A 26,716-nucleotide genomic window follows, 5' to 3' on the forward strand; every position below is an offset into this window, starting at 1 on the left:
GTGACCCTGGGCAACAGTGTAAACTGGGTTACTTGTCTTTTATTATTGAGTTGTGAGAGTTGTTTTAAAAAATATATTCTAGGGACTTCCCTGGTGGCACGGTGGTTAAGAATCCGCCTGCCAATGCAGGGGACATGGGTTCGAGCCCTGGTCCGGGAAGATCCCACATGCCGCAGAGCAAGGAAGCCCATGCGCCACAACTACTGAGCCTGCGCTCTAGGGCCCGTGAGCCACAACTACTGAGCCTGCGAGCCACAACTACTGAAGCCCGCACACCTAGAGCCCGTGTTCCGCAACAAAAGAAGCCACCGCAATGAGAAGCCCGCACACCGCAACGAAGAGTAGACCCTGCTCGCTGCAACTAGAGAAAGCCCGCACGCAGCAACAAAGATCCAACGCAGCCAAATAAATTTGTATATAAAATATATATATATTTCTAGATAAAGTCCTTATTGATGTGTAATTGTAATTTTTTCTCTCATTCCTTTAACTTTCTCGATAGTATTATTTCTAGCACAATTTTTTTAAATGAAATCCAATTTATTTTTTTTTGTCACGTGTGATTTTGGCGTCATATCTAAGAAGCTACTGTCTAACCTGAGGGCATGAAAATGTACTCCTAGGTTTTCTCCCCAGAGTTTTATAGTTTTAACTCTGACATTTAGGTCATTGATCCATTTTGAGTTACTTTTCGTGCACGGTTTGAGGGGTCCGACTTCACGTAAGGATTTATTTCTGGACTCTCAATTCTATCCCACTGACCTATACCGTCGCCTCTCGGTATCCAGGGGCACTGCCACAGAGAGCCGGATCTGCAGATGCTCAAGTCCCCAGTGGTGCTCCATGTCTGCGGGTCACGTGTGCGTGGATGCATCCGCGCTCGGCTGAATGTGTGATGTGGGGCCTGCAGGCACGGAGGGTGGTCTGTACCTCTGTCCTGCTGGCACCACACCACGTGGATCACTGTTGCGTTCTAGTCATCCTTGGAACGGGAAAGTGTGACTCTTCCAACTTTCTTCTTTTTCAAGATTGTTTTTGGCTATTCTAGGTCCCTTGAATTCCCATATACATTTTCAGATCACCTTGTCAGTTTCTGTAAAAAAGCCAGCTGGGACTTGACAGGGATCACAATAGATCTGTAGGTCAGCCGCGGAGCACCGCCATCTTAATAATAGCAAGGCTGCTGATCCATGAAGATGGGGTATCTTTCCACTGATTTATTTAGATCTTCCTTCACTTCTCTCAGTAGTTTTACAGTTTTCAGTGCACAGGGTGTTTTTTTGTTTGTTTGTTTTAAAGTTACAGTTTCACTGCTCATAATTTCAGTTTCACTGCTCATAATATGTGTTTGGAATTGAGTTGAGCTGTCTCTGGTGACGGTTAGGTCTGGGCCGTCCCAAGCAGGGGTGGGAAGTGGAGGGATGAAATGCAAAGCAAAACTCCTGGGCTTCCACAGCCGAGCTCGATGTTTCCTTTTACCGCCCTTTGCTACAAGCACGAGGAACAGTTGCAAATAAGCAGTTATGACATTTTGGTAAACACCATCCTAAAATGCCAGTGAAAAATATATGTTCTCTAAACCAAATCTTTTCTTTTAATCTTTAGCTATTCATTGAAGGCAAAAAAAAGAAAAGTCTGTTTCTCCTGACATTTGATTCTGGCATTTAAAATTCATCTTTAAAGATCATGTTTTTCAGAAACAGAGTGGGATTTATTGAATTTGTTTTTAGTAGCATGTAGGCATTTCCCCCCCTAATTAATGGAGCTTTTCAGAGAACATGAAATCTGGTTCTATCACAAATCAGTACTTCTAGTAGACAAATGTAAAAGATTCAATTATTTTAGGACTTTACATATATTATTGTGTTTAGTTTTTAGGAAAAAATGCAATGTAAAAAATAGTTAATATTTTTGTAGCTGGATTCAACATAAACACTCTACAGTTGTGGTTTAAGTTTTAAAACATAGGAAAATGGATGGACAATACAAAAGGGAGGATAATTTGACCATATAAATAAAACAAATCAGTGAATTGTAATTTAATTAGAATTTTATTGTGCTTGAGAATTTGCAATTATTTTTATAATTATACTGCAAAGGAGAAAAGAAAAGACCTTTCTAGGCTATTCCCTTTGGAATTTTTTTTCCCATAAATAAAAAGTTTCATTCAAAATCTACAGGTGACTAACTGGCTTTTTTCAAAACTCTTTTTATGGGTTAAAACTACAGACTTCCCCTTCAAGAAATTAGCAGTTGACTACCAGGCAGCATATAAATTTTGAGGTTCTTTTGTTAAATTTGTTCCTAAGTATTTTATTCTTTTTCGATGCCACTGTAAATGGAATTGTTTTCTTAATTTTATTTTGGGATTGTACATTGCTAGTGTATTGAAATACAAATTGATATTTGTATATTAATGTTGTATCCTGTGGCTTTGTTGAATTTAATAGTTCCAACAGTTCTTTTTTTTTTTTTGTAGATTCCTTAGGATTTTCCATATACATCATAATGTCATCTGTAAATAAGAGATAGTTTCACTTCTTCCTTTCCAATACGGATTCCTTTTATTTCATTTTTTCTTACTCTTTTCCTTTTTTTCCTAATTGTCCTGGCTGGAACTTCCAGTACTGGGTAAGTTTTAAAAATTCCCTGTATCTCAGTTTTCTCAATTATAAAACAAAACTAATAATAATGCTGCTAATGGTTAAGGAGGAAATTAAATAGTACAGGCAAAGTGCTTCTGAACAGCACTCAGAATGTGGTAAACACTCAGTGTTGGCCATTAGGTTGTATACAAGAAACACAGCTGAAGCAAATGATACAGAAAGGTTGAAAATAAAAGAATGACATGGTTGAATCACGAATATGGCAAACAACAACAACAAAAAGTAAGGGAACACGAACTTTATAGAATACATGGTTGAATTTAGGCCAAAAAGGCAACTGAGACCAAAAAAAAGTACATATTTTATAAGAGGAAAACAGTGCTATGCCCATCAGCATATTACAACGAATATCTTGGTACCAATTCACATGGTGTCAAGATTCATAGCACAGAAACTACAGGAGGTAAAAAGAGAAACAGGTAAACGCGCAAACGTTGGGAAGTGCTTACATGATCAAGTGGACGGGTGTGACGTGGACTGTGGGCCTGCACCCCACGTGCACACACACGGCTGACCGTCTGGAAGATTAAACGGGTAACATGACCACAATGTCAAAGGCATTATTTCTGGGTGTAGGAGAATAATACATTTAACTGTTTTCCTCTGTACTGACTGACTGAATTTTTTACTGTGAGCATGTATTAATCTTATCATTTGAAAAAAATACATAAAAAGTTTTCTACAGTGAAAAAGAAAAAAAAAATCAACACGAAATACTATAACTTTACAAAGTCAGTTGACTTGAATAATTAAAAATAACAGCATCAGTTTCTAAACTGTAGAAAATCTGCAGCAATAAAAACTTTGGGGGACTTCCCTGGTGGTGCAGTGGTTGGGAATCCACCTGCCAATGCAGGGGACACTGGTTCGAGCCCTGGTCCGGGAAGATCCCACATGCTGTGGAGCAACTAAGCCCGTGCACCACAGCTGCTGGGCCTGCACTCTAGAGCCCGCGTGCCACAACTACTGAAGCCTGCGTGCCTAGAGCCCGTGCTCCGCAACAAGAGAAGCCACCGCAATGAGAAGCCCATGCACCGCAACGAAGAGTAGCCCCCGCTCGCCGCAACTAGAGAAGGCCCGCGCGCAGCAACGAAGATCCAGTACAGCCAAAAATAAAAATAAAATAAATAAAAATTTAAAAAAACAAAAACAAACAAACTTTAGTTTTCCAGAACTTAGAGTAACAATTTTCCGAAACAAGTTTGCCCTCCTCTGGTGCTCTTAGGTGTCTCCTAATCTGATTCCCCTAAATAAGGAAAAATTGAAGACCCTTCGTAGAAGCCTGTGCTCTCAGCAAGAGTGTATCAAAGTCTCTCAAGATGTCTTTTTTTATTCTTTATGTTAATATGCTAACAAGTTAAATTTTATCTCAGTACTTATGTAAAATTTATGGTTTCATTTCATAATACAATTTGGATTCCTCGCTACATTTAGGATATGTTTCTACTATTTTATACGGTTTTAAAAGACATAGAATTGATATAAATCAGAGCCAGAAGCAAACAGCTATAAAACTGACTATCCTTGACTTAGTGTCTGATTTAAAAGAGTCCATGTTCCAACATAATTTCCAGAAGGAAAGCAACGTCTAGAGCCTTAAAGTCATTCTGAGTTGTCTTAACTGAAAATTACTTTAATAGGGGAAAAAAAGGCTTTTCTTCGGCTATAAAAATCTAACTTTATCAGATTCAAATATCAAAACATGCAAAAAAGCATAAGGCCACATATTAGTGGATAAAACAAATGCAAAAAATATAATTATGAGGAAACATAAATATCTAAAAATAGAACAGTAAGAAAGAATGTATCTTTCATAATCAGTAATGTTAAATTTATTTTAGAAAAAGATATTTTAGGCTTAACAGTGAAGCTACGGCAGAAGTCTACACGGGAACTTCTGAAGAAGGCTCAGTCCCAGGCAGGGGTTTGAGACCAGGAGCCAAGCAGGAAAACATTTCTTCCTGATTTTCACTGTCACCAGAAAAAGCCCTCAAGTAAGGGCTGGGCTCCTCTCTGCCACGGTGGCAAGTTACATAAACTACAAAATTACACACACAAAAGCGTAACACATGTGCAAAGGACATTCCAAAGCATTCCAGTAACAACAGTTGGGAAGCACCTACAGATGTTTTTCATGTTTCTTTTAAAGACTAGTCAAAATCTCGCTGAAAATAAAAGCCCATAATTACTGTGACCCAGGAGTCGAGGACAGGAGAGTTTAAAGCGGCCTCCTTGGTCAACAGCTGACATGGCTGGCACGTGTGTCTCGCTGCGAGGGGCCTGAGCGCAGGAGGGCCAGGGCCTCCCTGGGGACCCACCCCCTGCGTCCCCTCTCCTCCCACCCACACGCCCGGCTCTGGGTCCTCAGCCTCCAGGCCCCTGCACCCCCTGCACGTGCCGGTCCATCTCCACCTCTTCCTGTCTAAGGGTGCACCCACACTCCGCCCCTGCCTGCTTTGTTTCTCTCCTGAGCACTAAGGGCTCTGCTTTCCCTAGTTTATCCTCGAGCTTCTACTGCAGCATAAGCAGCAAGAAGGCTGGGCTCACCTGGCATCCCGGCCCGGCTTCCATAGTGGTGCCCGGAGCATCCCAGGTGCTGGGACACACCTGCCCCCGAGAGCCATGGGGTCGCGGAAAGTGGCACAAACGCACACCGACGGCCTGTCCAGGTGTCCAATCCCTGACTGTGCTTGCCATAAACTTTCTGTCCTTTTCTTCACTGTAAGTTGTCACTTTCTGTGATGTCTCCAGCATCTTCTGGCTTTTTCTTTTCACTTCAAATACCATATACTTACTCTCAACTTCCCATTTTTTTTAACTTCTAATATGATGTAGAAAAATTTGCAAATTGCATATTTGATAAGCGACTAAGATCCAGGATATGTAGAGAACTTTTAAAACTTAACAAAAAAACCAAACAACTCAATTCAAAAATGGGCAAAGGACCTGGATAGCTATTTCTCCAAAGAAGACATATATATACAAATAAGCCCATGAAAAGATGCTCAACATCACTGACCATCAGGAAAATGCAAATCAAAACCGCAGTGAGGTACCACCCACACCCATCAGGATAGCTGCTATCAAAAAAAAAAGAAAGAAAAAGAAAAGAAAACAACCAGTGTTGGCTAGGATGTGGAGAAATTAGAAACCTCATGCACCGTTGGTGAGAATGCAAAATGGTACAGTCACTGTGGAAAACAGTATGGAGCTTCCTCAAAAAGTTAAAATAGAATGACCACGTGATTAAGCAATCCCGCTACTGGGTATACACCCAAACGAAAAGAAAGCAGAGTCTTGAGGAGACGTCTGTACGCCCATGTTCACAGCAGCACCACTCACAAGAGCTGAACTGTGGAAGCAACCCATCTGCCCCTCAGCATTTGAAGGGCTAAGCAAAGTGTGGGCCATCCATGCAGTGGAACATCATTCACCTTGAAAAGGAAGTTGTGACACGTGCTGCAACACGAGAGAACCTCGACACCACGGGGCTGAGTGAAACAAGCCACTCGCTCAAGAACAAATACTGTGTGATTCCACTTATTTGAGGTACTCCGAGGAGAAGAATCACAGAGACAGAAGGATGGTGGGTGCCAGGGGCTGGGGGTGGGTCAGCGTTTCAGGGGGACAGAGCTTCAATTTTACAAGATGAAGAGTGACACGGATGGACGGTGGTGATGGCTGCACAACGACGAGACTGGACTTAGCGCCACTGAGCTGCGCACTGAAAAGTGTTTAACGTGGTAAATCTCCCCTGCATCTATTTTACCAAAAAAAAAAAAAAAAAGTAGAGCAAACACACACACAAAAAACCCCTCAAAACAAAACCAAAATAGTTAAGTCTGATAAAACTGTGTCTAAAAAACATAACTTTTGCCTATTAAACTGGAGATTTCATTAGAAACCATAATAGGTGCTGCGGGGGGTGTAAAGCGCTTCTGCCCTCTGTGGGGCTCCCCGAGGGCCGTACAGCACCCGCTGACGCAGAACCTCCAGCTCCAGATATCCATCTACAGGGAAAAATCTAGAATGTGTACAAAGATTTATCACAAAGAAACTGAAAACTAGAAAACTACGTAGTCATTAAAAATTTAAGGAGAAAGTATACAGAAACATGTTCAACAGTATGCTAAGTTTAAAAACAGACTACAAATGTATGTGGTTTGATTCTAGGTGTGTTTAGTGAATATATGTGAACAGATAAAAGGGTGGAAGGATATTCAGAACACTGTGCTTGGCTGTTTCCTGGGTGGTGATTCTTGGCTATAGGCCTTCCCCATCTTCCATTTTCTTACAAGGGACACGTGTGATTTGTAACAATCAGCTGAACTCCCTCCCAAACAGGTGGCATCAGGAACACTGTGTGCCATCCTGGCTGGTCTCTGAGGTACCGGCTGCGCGAGAGCCTCGCCAGCGGCACAGCGTTGCCAGGGAGCGGACCGATTAGCACCGGTGCAAGTGCTAATCCTGGTGGACACGCTATTCGTGAAACAGTAAGATAAACTTCGGAAAAAACGTGTATTAAACACAGTACAAGTGAAAACACAGAACGCTCTCCTTGAAAGAAGAGAGAATTGCAATCTTCCAGCCAGCTTTCTGGAGAATCTTGGTTACTTTCTTTAACTGAAAGTGATCAGTAACACAGAATTAGGTTCTTAGGACAGAAAATGAATTGTGCGGCTGCTACGACCTAGCAAAGCTCCACTGAGAAGTGGAGCTTGGAGGAAGTCTTGTGGGACACCATACCTTCTGAGGGGGGGAGAGGAGGGGAAGAAAGGGGGGAGGGGAGGGAGGGGAGGGGGAGGCGGAGGGTAGGGGAGGGGGAGGCGGAGGGTAGGGGAGGGGAGGGGAGAGGGGGAGGGGAGGGGAGGGGAGAGGGGGAGGGGAGGGGAGGGGAGGGGAGAGGGGGAGGGGAGGGGAGGGGAGGGGAGGGGGAGGCGGGAGGGGGAGGCGGGAGGGGGAGGCGGGAGGGGGAGGGGAGGGGGAGGGTGTGTTTGTTTTGTTCAGGGATTGAATGAATGGACGGAGGGAAGAAATGAGGGTCAGGAGAAATGGGTCAGCAGAGGGTGCCCGGGGTGGGGGAGGGCACACATTCCAGAACCCGTCAGCTCTTCTCGAAACCCCGGCCGCGCATCCTGCCCAGAATCACCTGAGGATTCCTCAGCAGCACGGCATGTTTTAAAGGTGGCCCTGGCGACCCGAATGTGCAGTAGGTGTGAAAGGCTCACTGGAGGCTGCAGGGGGTGGGGTGGGGGGACCAGGAGGACGGCAGCGCTCTCAGATGACCTGGCTGGGGACAGGAATCAGGACGGGATGCAGACAGCCCCGGGGCCAGGCCCACCAGCGGCCCACACTGGGCAGCAGCCCCCGTGGATGGAAGCAGCAGGAGAAAGGCCACAGGATCAGAGAATGGCTGGCAGTGGTCCTGTGTGGACGAAGGGCCCATGAGACGGTCTAACGGGTTTCCAGAGCAATCCACGTACCTGGGCAGGGCAAAAATGGACACATCCTACAACCACAAAGTGCACGCTGGGGACACACCCTAGAGAAACCAGCGCACGCAGCAACACACACAAAAGCATCCGCAGCAGCACTGCTCCTAACATCCAGACACTGTTCACCACCGAACAGAGCGGATTCTATAAGTGCAGAAAGCCCTGGGGTGTGCCAGGCTACACAGCTCAACATGGGGGGCAGGACATGCGGTGTGTGTCGGGCAGCCGAGTGAAGGCCTACAGAGGACGACTCTGGGCCTTTCTAGCCTCCCCGCCCACGTGGCCCCCGCAGGAGCAGACAGGCACGGACGTCACCGCCCCCCCCCCCACTCTGGCTACACGTCCGGACGGGGCCCCTGAGCAAAGCCGTTCCCAGACTTGGAGCAAGGCCCTTCCTCACGCCATCGGGTGGTGAGGCGCTGAGATTTAAAACCTGGTCCTAACGTGCCCCACGCGGCTGTAGGGAGAGGGATAAGCGTGCGAGCCCAGGAGGCCTCGGTGGTCAGGCAGCACCACTCTCAGGCGGGCCACCTCCTTGTGGGGAGTTGCGCCAAGAGTGCAGGCATCGGGAATTTCTGGGAAGGGGTGGAAGCTGAACGGGAACAGTGATTCAAGGGCCCAATCAGTGAAACAAGTACAAGGTCAGCTCTTCTAGCCTCCTATGAACACAGGACAACAGAACCAAATTCTTTCTGATCAGTAAATGAGAGCATCACGTGGATAAGAGCAAGGGTTCTGGAGACAGCCAGGGGGTGGGGTGGGGTCACAGGCCAGCTGCGTCACCCGGCAGCTCACTCTGCCTCTGCCTCCTGCTGGGGTTGCCAACGACATAAACCCGTCACGTGTCTTAAGGGCTCAGGAAACAGCTTGCAAGTCAAGACAACCCAATGGGCAAGTTTCCTTTCTATGACCCTCTGCTGGGACCCTGAGACAAGTCTGCTGTCTTCCATTACACAACGGTGGGGATGGGTCTTCCCTCGGCGACATTTCCCGATTCTTTTCCATTTGTCATCGGTCATCATCGCGGGGTCATCCAACATAGACTGTGCATGCCAACCCTCAGGCATGTCCGTGTGCAGGCGTGTGCGTGCATGTGTGTTGGAGCTTCGATACCACAACTGGGTAAATGTCCACACCTCTGCCTCGTCCCACCCTGCCACATTCCTGGGCTTCAGGGCCAAAACACAGATCAATTTTCCAAAACAAAATAATAGGTTTCAAAACCTAGGGCAGAATCACATAATTGCTGCATATACTAGGGACACACAGAGCTCTTATATAAAGCCTATATTATCGCCAAACTTCAGATGCTGAATTACTAACGTCTTCTTCTGAGATCAGACCAAAATAAGCTCTCAGGCGGTTTCTTTGCCATATTTAGGGCGCTCGTGTAGGAGCAGCGACAGACATCTGGCTACGGTACTCTCCGGAATTCTGGCTATTTCTTCCTGGCCAGAAAGAAAACATTAAGTTTTTACTGGAATAGCAACTTCCAAGTCCTCCAGCATGGGACTTCATGGCTGAGAATCTGTCCTCCTACTTGCCACATATTTAAGCTAAAGCTTTTGCAATTCTAAAAAAAAGAAAGAAAGAAAGCCCACTCTGAAACTTTTGAGGATGTTAAGAAAAGGGGAAACGTGAGCAACCTTCACGTTCATTAGCACTCCACCACACCTGCCAGCGAAGGCATGACATTCACTCCCGTGGGTGAGGTCTCCCTCACCCAAACCACATCCCAGACTGTTCTCTCAATCACTAAATATCACTCTTTCCGCAATACTGACTCCAGATAACAGAAAAGCTATAGGTGACGTCCATTCCTAAACCCGCCATGAATGGTCAGCGACGCAGGAACGTGCCCTGTCCCCAATGCCGCGCCCTCTGCAGTCGAGGGGAGGCCTCTCCAGGGAGGACAGGACCGCCAGCTCGGCCCCTCTGCTGCTCCCAGGGCAGCATGGACACCGCTCACACGTACAGGGCAAGGAGCTGGACACTTTCTACTCCCTGACTTTGCATGCAGGACAATCGAGCCGACACACGGCCTCCAGATGGTTTCTCTTACAGCTGAGAAAAAAAACTTTCCAGACCTGAGGTCAGATTTCTAATTTCAAAACCACAGAATTCATTTAATTAACTGAAAACAAATCATGATTTTACTAGATCAAAAAATTGGTCACTGACTGACCTTCAGGGAGTTAAAAATCCCATCAGTAAATGTCAAACATCACTTAAAATTAGACAGAGTTGAAGTTCCACCCTGAATCCATCAGACAGATTTCTCCCCCTTTCTTTGCGCCCTTCCGGACACAAATTAGTAATCAATATAAAGAACCACGAAGTACACCTTGCTTCATTATCATACGTAATCACGATAAACGTAAGTTTGTTAAAGCAGATGATCCAAATGGATGAGACTAAATCGTAGACATTGGCAGCTAGTACTTACAGATGAGATAAATATTGATTTAAAAATACAATTGCAGGGGACTTCCCTGGTGGTCCAGTGGGTAAGACTCCACGCTCCCAATGCAGGGGGCCCGGGTTCGATCCCTGGTCGGGGAACTAGATCCTGCGTGCCGCAACTAAGAGTCCGCATGCCGCAACTAAGACCCGGCACAGCCCAAATAAATAAATAAATAAACAAACAAATACATCTTTTAAAAATAAATACAGTGTCAGTAAAAGTCTAAATGAAACTTTAAAATGTTTTAAAAATTTTGACACGGCAGCTCCCGCTCCTCTACCAGCTTCAGTTCCCAGGGCCTCCAGGGCCTGCCCTCAGCCTGCTTTCTCTGTGGTCCTCACAACTCTGGGATGTAGAAATGTTCACTCCACGTGTGGTAACTGGGCCACAGCTAGACGGTTAACTCCACAATTACTCATAATCTATCCAAGGAACCACCCCAAAGATAATTTTTTTTTTTTTTTTTTTTTTTTTTGCGGTACGTGGGCCTCTCACTGTTGTGGCCTCTCCCGCTGCGGAGCACAGGCTCCGGACGCGCAGGCTCGGCAGCCATGGCTCATGGGCCCAGCCGCTCCGCGGCATGTGGGATCCTCCCGGACCGGGGCACGAGCCCGTGTCCCCTGCATCGGCAGGCAGACTCGCAACCACTGCGCCACCAGGGAAGCCCCAAAGATAAATTTTTAATGGTACAATTCTCATATTTTTGGGCTGAAAACCTTCCTTTCTTTAGCCATTAAAAATTTTAAAAATTTCACCTCAAACCACAACGAGATACCACTTGAAACCCACTAGGATGTTTAGAATCAAAAAGTCAAAGAATAGTAAGTGTAGTTGAGAACGTGGGGAAATTGGAAGCCTCATAAAGTGGCTGGTGGATATAAATGGTGCGGCTGCTTTGGAAAGCAGTCTGCCAGTTCCCCAAACGATCACACACAGTCGCTGTACGACTCAGCAGTCCCACCCCCAGGGGTCTGTCCGAGACAAGTGGAAACGCATGTCCCCACAAAACCTGTACCCAAATGTTTACAGCAGCGACGTTCGCAACAGCCCAAAGGTGGGACGTCCACCAGCTGACGAGTGGGGAACAAAAAGGAAAATAGCGCTGAGACGTCCAACAACGTGGATGAACCCCTAAAACACCACGCTAAGTGACAAGCCAGTCACAAAAAGCCACGTACGACTCTGCTCAGATGAAAGGGGTCTGTGGAAACAGGACCCAGGTCACGATTTGCTTAGAGCTGGGGGGGGGGGGCACTGAGGATGCTGGGGCTGCGAGGGCGACAGCTAAAGGGCGTGGGGTTTCCAACTGGGAGGGATGAAAACGTTCTAAAACTGACCGGCGTGATGGCTCTGCGTTTCTGTGAATACGTTAAAAACCACTGAATTGCACGCTTTACGTGGGTGACTGTACGGTTATATCTCAATAAAGTTGCTAGAAAGTTTCAGCTTATCCAGTGCTGCTCAGGAAAAAGCAGACAGACCCCAGCTTCCAGCTTCCAGCCACCCTGACTTTGGGGCAGCAGGACTGCAGACCGAGAGAGAAAGCCAGAGGAAGAAAAGGCTCCCGTGTGGCCAGCGGTTTTGGCTCTCAGAGCGCTGGCCGGTATCGTGGGGCCTGAGCTGGCAGAAGCAAAGCTCACATCACCGCCCTAGTGGGTGGGAGACAGACGGAGCCAGGGGCTCGCGGATGCGCTCACCCCTCTGAAGGAAGGGAATGAGGGCTGGGGGAGGGCAGCCTCAGCTGCTGAAGCAGCAGGAGACGATGAGCCACAGACTCTGCCTGTGAAGAGCCACAGGCACCAGCAGAAGACGCCGTTTCAAAAATAACTAAACGTCAACTTCTTCCCCTAAGAATAAACCTTCAGTATCAACCAGGGGAGTCCACACAGGCCACACCAGGCCAGGTGCCACCGGCTGCACATCAACCCTGCGAGTCTGCAGACAATACTGCAGAACACTTAGTAAAAAATAAACCAAATGAGCACACCGTAAGATAGGTGTGGACGGCCCCAAAACCCCAGACACAAAACACAACACCTGAATCCCTAGCGTCAGAAGACGTTGCCATAGAGGGAAAAACTAAAAACTCCTAACGAAAGCACGTTACCCAAGCTCACCCTCGCTTCCGTTCGGTCGACCGCACTTACCGGCACTGGTCCAAACACGGAAGCTGCCTCGCCGCCCAGGAACTGCCTTCCAGGAGGAGAGCCCGGCCAGCTCCGGGGTGGGGGCGTCTTCCCCAAGACCTGCCTTTTGTGCCACCAACAGAGGCCATCCGCCCCGGGACCTCACTGCCCGGCACCTCAAGTCTATACCACCCACAGACCCACAGCGAAAGTCACCCAACCACAGTGTGCCTCTCAGTCCAACTGTACAGGGCGGGCGGGGGAACGACAGACAAGATCGGTGACCAGGGATGGTGGGGCAGGGGCGGCAGGCCCAGGGAGACCCAGCCTGGGCTCTGCATCTCGGATCTTGGCAACGGCGGCCCACGGGAGACACTGGGGAGGAGGGAGCAGGGCAGATGCACCTTCTCCAGCAGCCCCTCCCGGAGGAGGCCCCACAAAGTGCTTCATCTGGCAAACCCGCCCAGCCCGCTGACACCAGATACCAGACCTGCAGAGACTTTCCAGGGACTGTGCACCTGATCCCTGGCAGCAGCCGTGTGAGAGCCTCTGCAGAAAATGGCCACAGACTCCGGGTACTTCTTCAACCTGGGCTTGCCTGGCAGCCTGCTTGATCAGCCAAACCCGGCAGAAGGTACACGTGTGAATTACAAGCCTAGGCCTCAGGGACCTCACAGCTGCCACCCCCGAGCGCATTCCCATCACCATGCGCACAAGGTCACGCCAGCTCGCTGGAGAGTGAGGTCCCACACGGAGAGAGGTTCCAGCTGGGGCCCCAGACATGTGAGCGAGGCCATCCTAGACCACTCAGCACTCAGACCAGAAGAACCTCCAAGCCAACACTCAGACATGCAGAAAATATTAAATATTTGCTCTTTTAAGTTATCAGGTTTGGGGGTGACGTGTTACTCAGCAAAGCTAACTGATACAGTTGTAGACGACTAGGGTACTTAGAAATAGAATACAACTAACTTACAAAAAAATACATTGAGTTTTAACTTCTCCTGAAAGGTATGCATCAGTGAGTAGCACAATTTAAAAAGGACCCCATCCAACTCGGGATATACAACAGCAATCTGATTCTTTACTTTCTGGTAACTCTGCCAGGTCTATCAAAATACCAAACATGATGGTTCTATTTGGTTAAAAGAAACAACAATCTCAATTTATTAAAACTTCGACATGCTCTCTATATTCTGAACCTTTATAAAATGCTATCTCTGATTTAAAAGCAAATTTCTCAGAGAAGGATTACATCTTATTTATGACTCAACGATAAATGTGTGCTTTTTTTCCTTTTCTGGTCCTAGGTTTAGTTGATAAAGACCATTAAGCAGGCCAGAAAAAGATGCTCTAAAAGTAAACCCTAACTAACGCAATTCTTTTCTTTTCTCTTCTTCCTTCCTTTCTTTCAAAAAATCTGAACCTCTTTTAAGCCTAGACCATAGCAAATGTGTTTATCATAGGACGGCTACACGGTGGGAATTCTTCCAAACATTTGTCCGGAAAAGACGTGGGAGCCCAGCTAATTCCCAGATCTTTAACCTGTTTCTCCAGGTGACTCATCCGAGTACGGTAAGACAGGGACCGAGAGCCAGTCCCCCCCTTCAGGGCTCAAAGGTGGCCTGTTCCCAACTCCCTGCCCTGCAAAGGCTGCTTCTTGCAACACAGGAGTGACCTGGGAAGGTGGACAGACAGGCCCTACCAGTTCCAGTTACCACTGCCCTGACGAAATGACATCTGGTTTCTTCCTCAAATAAGACCTAAAAGAAGCATTCAGGGTTCCCTGAGTTCAGACACTAGGAACCTAGGCACTAGATACCTGCCATCGAACACTCAAGGTGTACCCTGGGCTCCAAGCAGGAGGGCACCTCTACTCCTCAAGCCCCCCAGCTGGCCTCTCCCCTCCGCTCCCCGCCCCCGACCGTGCTCACCTCCTTCCTCACCTCTGCCTTCTCACACAAGGCATCCTGCCATCAGGCTCTGCGGGAGCCTCAAGGCTTCCTCTAGGCCTCTTCACACCGGGCCCACAGCTCCTCAATCATCTTTCTATTTTCTGTGTAGCATCTGGACCTCTCCCCAAGCATAAATAAACCTCCTGCTAAAGTTTAAGTTCATTCTCTCGTCTTTACTTTGTGACATTAAGAGCAGGGGATGCTTCCAAAGGTATTACTTTAAACCAATATAAAAATATTAGAAAAAAGAATGTATTCCTGCATTACTTATGAAAATAAGTAATTTTTTAAAAGAACGTTCATTCTATTGCCATTTAGAAAATCAGAAAAGATGTTTTCAAACATTTGCTATATTCAACTGTCTTTGCCAACATTATCAGTGCAATGTATTATTAGAGAATTTTCACGATAAAAATGTCCCTACTGCTGACCTAGAAAGACAAGCCCTGTGCGAGCGCTGTGCCAGGCTCTTCGTGTGCTGAGTGCTCTGCCCTCACCCCAGCCACCCTGGGAAGCGGGGACCTGAGTCACCCTCACATTCAGACGAGGACACACTGTGAGGCTAAGGGGCGTCCCTCACCCAGCGGCTCGGCCACCAGGACCTGGGTGGAGACAAGCTGGTTCCAGTCTGCACTGCGTGGCTCTCAGCCAGCCTCTCAAAAGAGAAGAATGTCAAGACCATATTACGTCAGAATTTTAAGTCAGGAGAACACCACTCCCCAAACTAAAAGGGGAAACGCAGACGGAGTTCCCAAGGATTTTATTACCAGCCCAGCCACTCATGGGCGACTTGACAAACAGGCAAAGTCTAACCAGCAAAATGGAGTTTGGTACATAATACCAAATATTACCCGACTTCTAGAAAACGCGAGGAACTAGGCCTCCAGGAATCTCGCTTCTTACCTCAACGTCAAACACCTCGACGGAGCTGTCCAGCAGCTGCACTCGGATGGGCGTCCTGGCCGCTGGCCACGCCGCTGCTGCCGAGGGGCCCTGCCCAGGCTCGAGGGTGCTGACGCCCGCGGGGGTCTGGGCGCCTAGGCGTGTCCCTGGGGTCTGCAGGACGCGGTAGGTTCCTTCCAGCTCCCCCATTCTTCACCAGCTAAGAGTGAGGAATGCACTAAAACACACAAAAACCCCCCAAATTATCCCCAGTTATTTCAATATTAAAACAACGTAAGAAAATTGTCAGGTACACAAGAACTCTCTGTACTGTTTTTGCACTTCTACGAGTCTTAACGTACATCAAAATTAAGAGTTTAGAAAGATTATCTTCTCCTCATACCTCGACTGGTGAGCATACACAGCAACACGCCGCAACACCACTATCGCTGGGGTGCACGCAAGCTGGCAGTGCGTGAACTCATTTAACCCCCAGACCCTCTGAAGGAGCCGCAGCATCTCTGCCCACCGGCAGGGGAGGGGAGGCCCACAGCCGCCTGCCTCTCTTTCCCCAGACCACCCGGAGGCCCTGCACCTCCTCCCTCCACCAGCCCAGACATTCACGTGCTGACCACACGCTCTGTGTGCCGGACAGCGCTTTTCAGCAAAGGGAAAGGGGTACACACAGCACGGTGCCAGTATGGGTCCTGGGTCCCACCTCCGCTGACACGGTGGGGAAAATGCCAAGGAAGGTGGATGAAGACAGCCAGGCTGTCTGCCCGCTTTGCACACCCTGGTTTTTCTAAGCTGTGTCACCAGGCTGGAGTGGGGGCCACCAGCGGTTCAGGAGGTAACTTCAGACTTGGCGCTGAGTGACAGCCTAGCACACGTCACGGGGAGCACACGCGTGCCACCCTTCCCAGCACCCGCCCTGTCCCGTCCTCATAATACCCTTGTGGTCACCACCACCCACGCCCTCCTCACCTATGACGACACCGAGGGTCTGCAAGGGTCAGAGAGCTGCCCCGGGAGGCGCTCGTGCCCTTTCAACCCTCCTCAACGTGCCGGGGGAAGGGTCTCCGGTTCTTAGCTGTTAAGTGGAACAGAGCCAATCACGCCATTGTTTTTTAACAACCAAAGGACAGGCTCAGTGCCTGCTAGAATCTGGTCATACTGCCTTGCTTTTAGTCGTCCTTATTAATATAATTACCTTCTATTTATGGCTAATTCCCTTCTTAAATACGTGTATTTATGTATGAAAGTCAACTTAAAGAAACATACCTAATGGTTAAACACAGTATGGCAAACACAAATGTCAGATGTTTAATCAAGAAAGAATGCAGGGGCTTCCCTGGTGGCGCAGTGGTTGAGAGTCCGCCTGCCGATGCAGGGGACACGGGTTCGTGCCCTGGTCTGGGAAGATCCCACATGCTGCGGAGCGGCTGGGCCCGTGAGCCATGGCCGCCGAGCCTGCGCGTCCGGAGCCTGTGCTCCGCAACGGGAGAGGCCACAGCAGTGAGAGGCCCGTGTACCGCAAAAAAAAAAAAAAAAAAAAAAAAAAAAGAATGCAGATGCGGTGAAAACCATTTTATTTTGCTTAATCATCTTCAAAAAGTCTTCTACTAATTTGCAGTAAATATTTTAGAGAATTAATCTCACTAAACTCCTAGTCCGTGCCCTTTCATGCCAATTTAATTGCTGAGTCCTGTGGCCTTTTCCTCTTTTTCGAGCTTATTTTGTTATCAAGATAAACCAACTCATGAACTTATTGTCTCTTCAATTAAGATGGAAAAGCTTCTCAGTGACCCACTGCCAAGCAACTCCTACTTACACCCTACTCAGCGAAGACCTTCCCAACAATCTGCGTGAGAATTTCCATGCATGTCTGGTTTATCAAACAAGCAAACAGAAAATGAGAAAGCTGAAACCCCCGGGAAAGGTGAAATGTGCGTAGCATGAGCAAAGTGATGAGGCGACGTGTCCTTCTGCGAAATACAGCTCCCGACCCACCCCATGCGCAAACGGGCTGACCCCCGGCTCGGACTGGCACGTAGATTCCCTGCACCACACGGGTGGTTCAGGTCGGCAGTTACCCACCGTCTTCAGAATTCTCTCTCCAGGCTGCATGCCCCCCGGGAGCGGTCACTAATTCTGTGAATATTTGCTAAGTATTTACTTAATTAACGTCGCAGGCATCAAAGAACAGGCACCGTGTATGCCGCAGTCAGGAACCACACTTCAGAAAAGCCCTGTTTTCCTGCCACTGACTGATACTCAGCGTGAGGTATATGAAGCTCTGAGAGCCATAAACGTGAGCGTTTTCATGCCAGTCTCACAAACTTGAGTAGTTACTGCGGAAGAGAGGGGTGTTAAGGAAGTCAAGCCCACCTCTCAGGTGTCCCAGGTGCGCACGCAGGTGAGAGTAAAGCGTGGTCAGCTCACAGCACTCGCCCAACACCCGCCACCAAGAGGAGCTTCTCCTGAAACAAGCTACGGGATGTTTCACTTTGGGCACCAAAGTGATCCTTTCCCTTTTAAGTAAAGCTACAATTCTGAAAACATATACACAACCAGGATGTACTTTTAGCAGTCACTTCTGCTGTGTATTCCACTGTAAAATTCTCATTTATATTTCCTCATAATAATTTTAGGTGGAAAAAGATTTCTTCAGGTTCTTTCTCTTTTACTTATCATAAGAAAGTCATGTCTGAACGCCTACTTTAAACAAAACAAACCAAACCAAACCAAGCAAGACTAACCTGTCTTGAGGGGCACATCCGGGTGAGAAAACTGCAAGAACAGGCAAGGAGGTTATTCCTAGAACAGTCACGGCAGTGGTTCCCTTGGTGGGAGGGGCCTGTCCCGGGGGCAGGGCACAGGGGAGGGGTCCTGGGTGTGGCCGGCACAGTTCCATCGCTTCACTGGACAGTGTCCACTTTATTCATTAATCTGTACATTTGATTAATGCAGTTTTTCTGTATCTGTGTTTATTTTATAATAAAAAATATATTTAAACCAGCATACTTTTAATTTACCATTGTTTCATCTCTCATAAGAACATAAGATATGTTAGATGAAAAAAACCATTTTCTTGGCTCAAGGAATTCTAAAACATGGCTCTTGAGAGGAAGCCTTTGCAGGTTCGTACACCTTGTGAGCAGCATGCTTACATCCTAGTTATTTGCACCTGGTCAGAGTAAGACACCCACACAGCTTAGGCTGAGACTCCGGACCACGAGACGGCCTGATCCCAGAGGTTCATCCCAGGGAGACAAGTTCTCTTAAGAGGAAGTGACCCCATGGGGCACCCTCCTGCTGATATTCCAAAGAAAGCTCTGTTTGCTATCACACAACGGCAATGGGGCATTAAATCACCCATTTGATAATTACTCAGCTTTAAGTTTAAGAAAGTTTAGAAAGGAAGACACTTAATGGAAAACTGAATGTAACTGCTGTGCTGTGAATGTTAGTTAATAATCATGGTGTCATTTTAGAACGAGCAGCAGAAGGACCCCTCCCTGCAGGAGCGTGAAGCTGCTCATTCAACAGTCTTGCTACATACAGCCTGATTGCTTCCTGTAGTCTGACAATGGGAAAAAATCAAAGGGAAAAATGTATGCACTGAATTTGCTTTACATAAATTAATAAACTAACAGAAATTACTTTATTTTGCTCTGTGTGCTTATAAATAAACATTAAAAAGGCAAGAATATGCAAACTGAACTAGACACACAGAGCGCGTCCCGCAGTCCTGCAGGCTCTAAACGTCAGGCATTAGCCCCTGCTCGCTCCCCTGCTGCTGCCAGAGACCCTCTCCAGAAATCTGGAGGGAATCAGCGGTGTCAAGAGTCAGGTGCCTACGAGGGACTCCAGTTCCCTTCTCCCTCCCAGGTGAACAAAATGATTTGCAGTCTTCATTCCTAAAAATATTTCTGGTGGCTACATACAAACTTCCACCACTGATATTTAGTATTACCTACTACAAACTCGGCTCCTATATATTCTCATTTAATAAAAAATTTAAAAACCGACTCGTGACATAAAATTTCCATCTTGAAGTTGGAAAAATTCGGCTCAAAAGTCTGTCAAGGGGCTTCCCTGGTGGCGCAGTGGTTGAGAGTCCGCCTGCCGATGCAGGAGACACGGGTTCGTGCCCCGGTCTGGGAAGGTCCCACATGCTGCGGAGCGGCTGTGCCTATGAGCCATGGCCGCTGAGCCTGCGCGTCCGGAGCCTGTGCTCCGCAACGGGAGAGGCCACAACAGTGAGAGGCCCGCGTACCGCAAAAAAAAAAAAAAAAAAAAAGTCTGCCAAGGCTTTGGGTGATGATGTGTCAATGCAGGTTTGTAACAAAGGTACCACTCAGGGGGTTGGGGGGGACGGGGGGGAGACTGTGCACGTCTGGGGGCGGGGGGCATATGAGAAATCTGTGAAACTTCCACTCAATTTTGCTGTGAACTTAAAATTGCTCTAAAAATCAGGTCTATTAAAAAGAAAAAGAAGCTCTGCCACATAACACATAATTCAGAAGTGACAAAGCCAGGACATGAGCCCAGCCCAGATTTGGCCCTCAAGTCGTCTCCCCCTCGGCTGGGAAGTCAGCCTGTGGCTCCCCAGACAAGCGCAGTCCACTGTCCACAGCAGTGGAAGTTGCTAAAATTTCGGTCACGCATGGAAACGATCTCTACGTGCTTCTTTGATGAAAAGGTGAATAAAAGCAAGGTACAAAGAAGGCGCATGGCGCACTAACTGGTTAAAAGAGGAAGACGGTAAACACATGCATTTTTCAAACAACCACCCTGGAGGGTAAACCAAAACCTAAAGGAAAGACCTTCCTCTGGGGGCAGGGGGAGGGGGAGGCGCTGGGAGGGCAGCGCTGGGCTCTGCTTCCTGAGTCTACAGTGTTCAGTCATGTCGCATAGGGAACCTTGTCGATGTGCTTTTGCCACGTAACATAACCTGTTCCCAGAAGTAACACCAGGGGGTGACGGCCATGGGGGCCAAAATTCTGCCCACCGCAAGGTCTTTGTCGGGTAATTCCGATGTCTGCATCATCTCAGCTGTAGCCTGTCTTTTCTCGTGTGAGCTGGTATTTCCCTGGTTCTGTGTAGGCCAGGTAATTTTGGATTATATCCTGGACATTTTAAACACTGTGTTATGAGCCTCTGGCCTTGTTCAAATCCCACAGGGAATGTGGCACTTCTCTTTCAGCAGCAGGGCCTTGCCGGGTTCAGGCCGCAGCCGTGGTCTCAGCATCAGCTCCACCTTCAGAGGCTCCATCCTCCCTGTGCACCATCACCCAGCTGACAGCCTGGCTCCCGGGCTGTGGTCGACCCCTTAGCTGAGTTCCCACAGCCTCTGGCAAGTGGCACACGGTCGGCCCCATGCGTGTACAGCTCGGTGTCGAGCCCACAAGTTCACTGGCAACTGTGAGGGGTCACCTCCTGAGCACCGCCCTCCATGGGGGTCACAGGCTGCAGGAAAGAGAGTAAAAAGCCCTTGGAGTTTTAGGTGTCTCAGGCCTGGCTGGAGAACAGGGAGAGAGAGAAGAAATGGTGGCTTTCTCCCACTCCCTCTAGAGCCCAAACTGGGTGGCTCCCCCTGCAGCCCTCCCTATCTGCCCCTGGAGCCCAGCTCCGGGTTTCGGACACCTGAAGACGCTGGGGACCGGGGGTGCTGGAGGGAGAACAGGAAGCTCAGTGCTCCTGCGGCAGGCACTTCAGGCCCTGGCCTTTGTCTGCCCGCCACCGCTTCTTTGCCAGGGTCCTCAGGGCTGCTCCCGCAGCTGTCTAGCTTTGTGGCCACAGTCAGCGGGAGAGACAGGGTGGAGGAGGCTCATTCCTTCTTCCCACAAACGGAACTTGGCATCCATGCATTTAAAGCATGTTTGCAGAGGTCATCTTTGAGAGAGGGAAGAGGGCTGATTTTTATTTCCTTCCTTCCTGGCGCCTGTATCTCTTGAATTGCCTACCGTGATGAACGTGCGCTACTTCTGAAATCAGATGGCTTCCGGGCAGACGACGGCAGGGGTCACCTACAGCCGAGCCGGCTCGCCTTCAAAGAGAGAGCCGGGGTAAGCACCCACGTCTCCTCTAGGTGTTGCGCTTGTTCTTGCTTCTCAAATAGTGCAGTTAAAATAAAAACTAACATTTTAAAACACTCTCTTTAGATCAATTTAAAAAATTGATTTCTTGTTCCGACACTGAGACTTGTTCCCCCCACACTCAGCTTGTGTTAACTATTACCAAGGCAACTGGGATCTGAACGACGCAGGAGGTAAAGTGAATCACGCCCAGTCATTTAAACGGCTGTAAAACAGCCAGCGCTGCTTCCTGCTTCCAGACACATCCCGCCAGCCGCAGGAGGAGGCGCCGTGCACCCTCACGCACGTGCCTCCACGGTGTTGTGTGGCACCAGGCAACGGACCACAGGCTGCCCCTATGCCGGCAGTGTGACTCTAAAGCCATTCTGCCTCGTTTCTGGGCCCCTACCTGGCACCGGCCTGCCAAGGTCCTAAGAAAGGCCCTCAGTGAAGTGCGGCCATGATCACAGCCTTCTGGGAAATTCGAAAACATATTCAAATTGCAATCGACTAACACTGCTGCCCCTTCCACCCCAAGTCTGTTTCTGTCCCTCCTTCCCTCCACGTCAGGCAGCTCAGGAGAGGACCCAGCTACCAGCACAAGGAGCCAGGGACACCCTTAGTTTGGGCTGAAGTGGAGACGTTTCAGGTGTTCACACTGAGGTGACCACCCGCCTCACAATGCAGCTATGGCTCCCGGAACACCACTGCCAGTCCCGTGCTTGCGTGCTGGAGGGTTACAGAACAAAGGTGCAGGGCCCAGGCCCTGCAGCAACATGAACAGACCCGATGGCACCTGGTGCTGGAAGCATGTGGGCCCTGGGAAAGGAGCAAGGTTTGAAACTCGGGGAGCCAGACGCACATTTGTGGGAAAATCATCACCAGACTTGTCAAAATGCAAGCAGAGTTTGGTACTCAGTAGTCAAAACTACACTTCTCGCCTGTCAGAAAAAAAAATTTATAATGTAGCAGTATGACTATAAATACACCATTGATTTTTTAACGTTTTTGAATGGAATTGTGCAAAACAGAATTTATCAGAACTCCTGCTTTTCCGAGACATAGCCGTGCTAGAAACAGCAAGTGTGAAACCATGTTTTATGCATCCTAACAATCACTAATAAGATTTCTGATCAGCCATGCTAGAGGAATCACTGAATTCTTTCTATTCTCTGTCATACGAAGAGACAACTAAAAAGTACATAGCCAAATGAAAAGTATTACAGAAGTGTGTCAGATAATTAACAAATATGCTATCTTTCTGGATTTAGTGATGTCTGTATCAATGGTCAGCTTTTTCAAATCTGTATCTTATTTACGTTTTCTCATTCTAAATAAATATCTGCAAATTAATTTTCAAATTGATTTTTATTTGTAACACTGTATTTTCTTAAAGAGGTCTCCTCCCCCAAACTGGATAAGTCTCAGGCCCCATAAAAGTTGGCATCTGCCCTTGCCCCAGATAAAATTTGATTAGTTCAAACACTGATTGAGCACCTTGCCTCGGTATCAAGCAAGTCTAAGTCCTTAAAGATACGGGAGCCTGTAAGAGGGAGGAAATCCCTCCCATGACAGTGGGAGAAGACAAAGAAGACAGTCTGTTAAAGGGCGGTAAGAGCCATGTGGAAGTGAAGTGAGGGAGCCTCCAGGAATCTGGTAGGTGGAGAGGGAGGGAGGAGACCTCAGCAAAAAGCGGGTGTCTGCACATCTGGTCCTCACAACCCCCATCGCACACATGCTGTCCCGTCTCCGGTTTAAGGGACCCCACGTGGCAAGTACACAATGATCTAGAAGGGGAGACCACTGTGGACGTGGCCCTGACCACTGCCTGCCGCAGCAGTGGAAGGCAGGAGGCACGAGGTAACACCGAGGAAGGCAGCGCGGCTAGCCTGGCCAACGGCTCTCCGGGATGAAGCAGGAGCTGGGCCCTGCGGGGCGACAGGAGACCAGCTGGACAAGAGCAGCCTGTGCGCAGGCAGGGGCTGCTGGGCAAGGCTGAGAGTGGCGGGGGCCCTGAGGATGCCCACGGTGGGTCGGGCTGTGGGGGTCTCGAGGGCCCACCTAAGAGGTCTGGGTGGAATCTCATACCTCCTTCTGTGCTGCAGCTGGGAGAGAGGGGATGAAGAAAGATTCGTCACTGCACCCGACAACGTCAGAGGGCCTTTCTGCTTTTGAATTTTAAAATGACTATAAGCCAGAACACCAGCTTAGCGAGAAAACAGTCCTGTGACCCTAAAATAAAACTACTTACATCACTCCACCTTCCCTTCTGATCCTTGCCCATGTCCTCGCACATTTTTACATCCGTATAATTGCTGTGTACAAACTACCTCGCCTTTTTGGTTAAGACGTGTTTTTGAACATATTTCCATGGATCAAAATGGTTCAAATTTTGCTGGGAAGGAAGGATAGGAAGGAGATTGCCAGAGCATGTCTGCTGGCTGAGGAGTACTCTACCCCTCTGACATGCAGAGTTTATGTATCAAAGTTTGTTTTCAAAAACAAACTGGGATTCCAAAATCAAAATCTTTATCACATACGGCTAGCTGCTCTCCAAAAAGATCAGACGAAATTTACAGAATCACCAGAAACCCACCAAACACCGGCCTCTATCATATTAGGCTTTGTGGAACCCCCTCACATTTCTGGCACCCTGTTGCCAAGGTAAAACCTGGAAATGACACATATGCTACCATGCAATCATGCTCTACACACGGGATCTCAGAGAGCACCACCAGAGTGACCTCGGCGCAACATCCAGCTTTACAGGGGGGTTTCCCTGCGCCTAACGCCAAGCCGTGTGCAGGAAGCTCACGACCCCTGAGCAAATGAGGAGGTGGCAGGCTTATACGAAAGCAGGTGAAGAAAAAACAGGAACAAACCTGAAAGGGCAAAAGCAGCAGCAACAAACACCTGTTACCGTCTCAGGATAGAGGAGGTGCTGGTGTGACTAGAGGCAGGAGTGTTTGGAAAGGAGTGGAACAGAATTCCTTGGGGCCCAGGGGATTTAAAAGAGCTTGCATGGAATTACCCATGCATCCACCTTTGCTTTCTCAATCCAGTGCATATCCTTCCCTCCAAGCAGGATAATTCTGCTTAAATACTGCGTACTTCTCTCTCTACTGTCTACTCAGATCATTCTTCCACCTGGTAATACAATGGCTAACACTTGTCAAGCACTTACTGTGTCCCAGGCATCTAGCTAACAGCGTTTCCACTGATGTTTAATCCTCACAACAAGTCTATGAGGCAGGTAAACTGTAACCTCATTTGCTGATAGGGAACCTGAGGCAGAGATAGATGAATGTATCATACAAACTTCCCTTTTGGGAAAGGATGCCCATGCATGTAAATGAGCCAGTAAACTTCTGCAGCTCCTGTCAGCGTCTGGTCCAAACAGCTCAGTGTGAACTGCTCACGGAGAATCTGCAACAAAGCAGGAGCATGGGGGAAGCAGGGCCAGGGTGTGACCCTAAACCGGTCACCCCGCTCCTCTGCTTCCAGACGGGGCCTGGGCACGTCTCCTCTGCAGATTGTGAGAGAACCAAATAAAATAACGGGCGTGAAGCGCTTCACAACCCTTCCCAAAGAGCTACGTCTGTAGTGTACAGGAACTCATAAAAAACTTTCAAAAAACAGCCGATACAGACAATGAACATTAGATGTGGCCTACCAGCAAAGGTCACTCCATGCCTGCTGACCTCAAATGTCCTCTCCCATCTCTGTGGCAGGAGAAAACTGCACACTGTCCACACACACAAGCAGCCCGCTGGTCCAACGCTCCTGACACCCATCAAGCACCTCCGCAGTCCTCCGCCGGAAGCGCCCTCACAGACGTGAGCAAAGGTACAGAGAAGAGCCACCCTGAGATGTAAATCTTCCCATCCTTTCACTGTGGACTGACATTATTTCCTTCAACGCACCTTGTGTGAATTTGTTTTTCACGGCAATTACTGACCAGCACACGAAAGGCCACCAGAGGCTGCAGCCACCATAGTAAACGGAAACGGGGGCATATTCCAGCCCCAGCTTTCACCGTCTGCCTTTAGAAGTCTCCCCACTGTCTGAGGAGCCGTTCTACACTTCATGGAGTAAAAACATTAACACCTGAGCTTCCCTGGTGGCGCAGTGGTTGAGAGTCCGCCTGCCGATGCAGGGGACGCGGGTTCGTGCCCCGGTCCGGGAAGATCCCACATGTTGCAGAGCGGCTGGGCCCGTGAGCCATGGCCGCTGAGCGTGCGCGTCTGGAGCCTGTGCTCCGCAACGGGAGAGACCACAACAGTGAGAGGCCCGCGTACCGCAAAAAAAACAAAAAACCGAAAAACAAAACGAAAACATTAACACCTAATACCGATTCCCGGCGTTAAGATACAATCTAAGGAAAGGCCAAAAAGGACGTGGTCTCAGGCGGCGCGAGCTTTCACCTGTGGCTCTGCCGGGGCCTCCGCGCGGGACCCTCCCCGCCCACCCCTGGCGCCTCCACGCGGGACCCTCCCGCCCACCCCGGGCCTCCAGCGGGCAGGCTCCCCACACACGGCCCTCCCCGCACGGGGCCTGCCGCCCTAAGTAAGGCCTTCTGAGCCCGGGCGTGGACTCCTCTGGCCTCCCGCCGTCCGGAGGCGCCCGCCCTGCCCTGGGCTTCGGCCCACGGCCTCCGCCGCCCACCCCCGAGGCGCAGCCCGGCCCCTGCCTGACCGGGGCCCCGCTGCCCCGCACGCTCACCAGCCGCCAAGCCCGCGCTGTCGCCTGCAGCGCCCTTCAAATCCCTCGTCTGCTCCGCCCGCTTGCTACCGCCCGTAGGCCGCCCCCGCGCCGCGCGCCCAGTCCCTACCCCCCGCCCAGGGCTCCGCCCCCGCCCCCGCGGACGCGCCGCCGATTGGCCTGCGGACTCTGGGGCGGGGCCTCCGCGGCCGCGGCCTAGAAGCGCGGCACAGAATTCTGATTGGTGAATGGACCGGAGGAGGCAGGGCGAGAGGGCAAGCGCGGAGTCCAATGCAATTCAGCAGATATTCAGCTGGCAGGGCGGCGCGGGGTCCTGGGCGGGGCGC

General features: G+C 49.1%; 1 protein-coding gene across 1 annotated transcript in view; it reads right to left on the reverse strand.

Moving 5' to 3' along the window:
• FARP2 (FERM, ARH/RhoGEF and pleckstrin domain protein 2) overlaps positions 1-26,459 on the reverse strand; it is a 92,271-nt gene extending 65,812 nt beyond the window's left edge. The window contains exons 1-2 of the mRNA XM_082658131.1: positions 26,391-26,459; positions 15,610-15,826 (exon numbers count right to left, since the gene is read on the reverse strand). Coding sequence (XP_082514257.1) covers positions 15,610-15,798 — 189 coding nt within the window. The 5' untranslated portion in view covers positions 15,799-15,826; positions 26,391-26,459. The remainder of the gene's footprint in view (positions 1-15,609; positions 15,827-26,390) is intronic.
• Between the last annotated feature and the right edge of the window lie 257 nt (positions 26,460-26,716).

The sequence above is a fragment of the Grampus griseus genome (genome assembly GCF_964374135.1).
Source record: "Grampus griseus genome assembly, chromosome: 7".
Classification (NCBI taxonomy): Eukaryota; Metazoa; Chordata; class Mammalia; order Artiodactyla; family Delphinidae; genus Grampus; species Grampus griseus.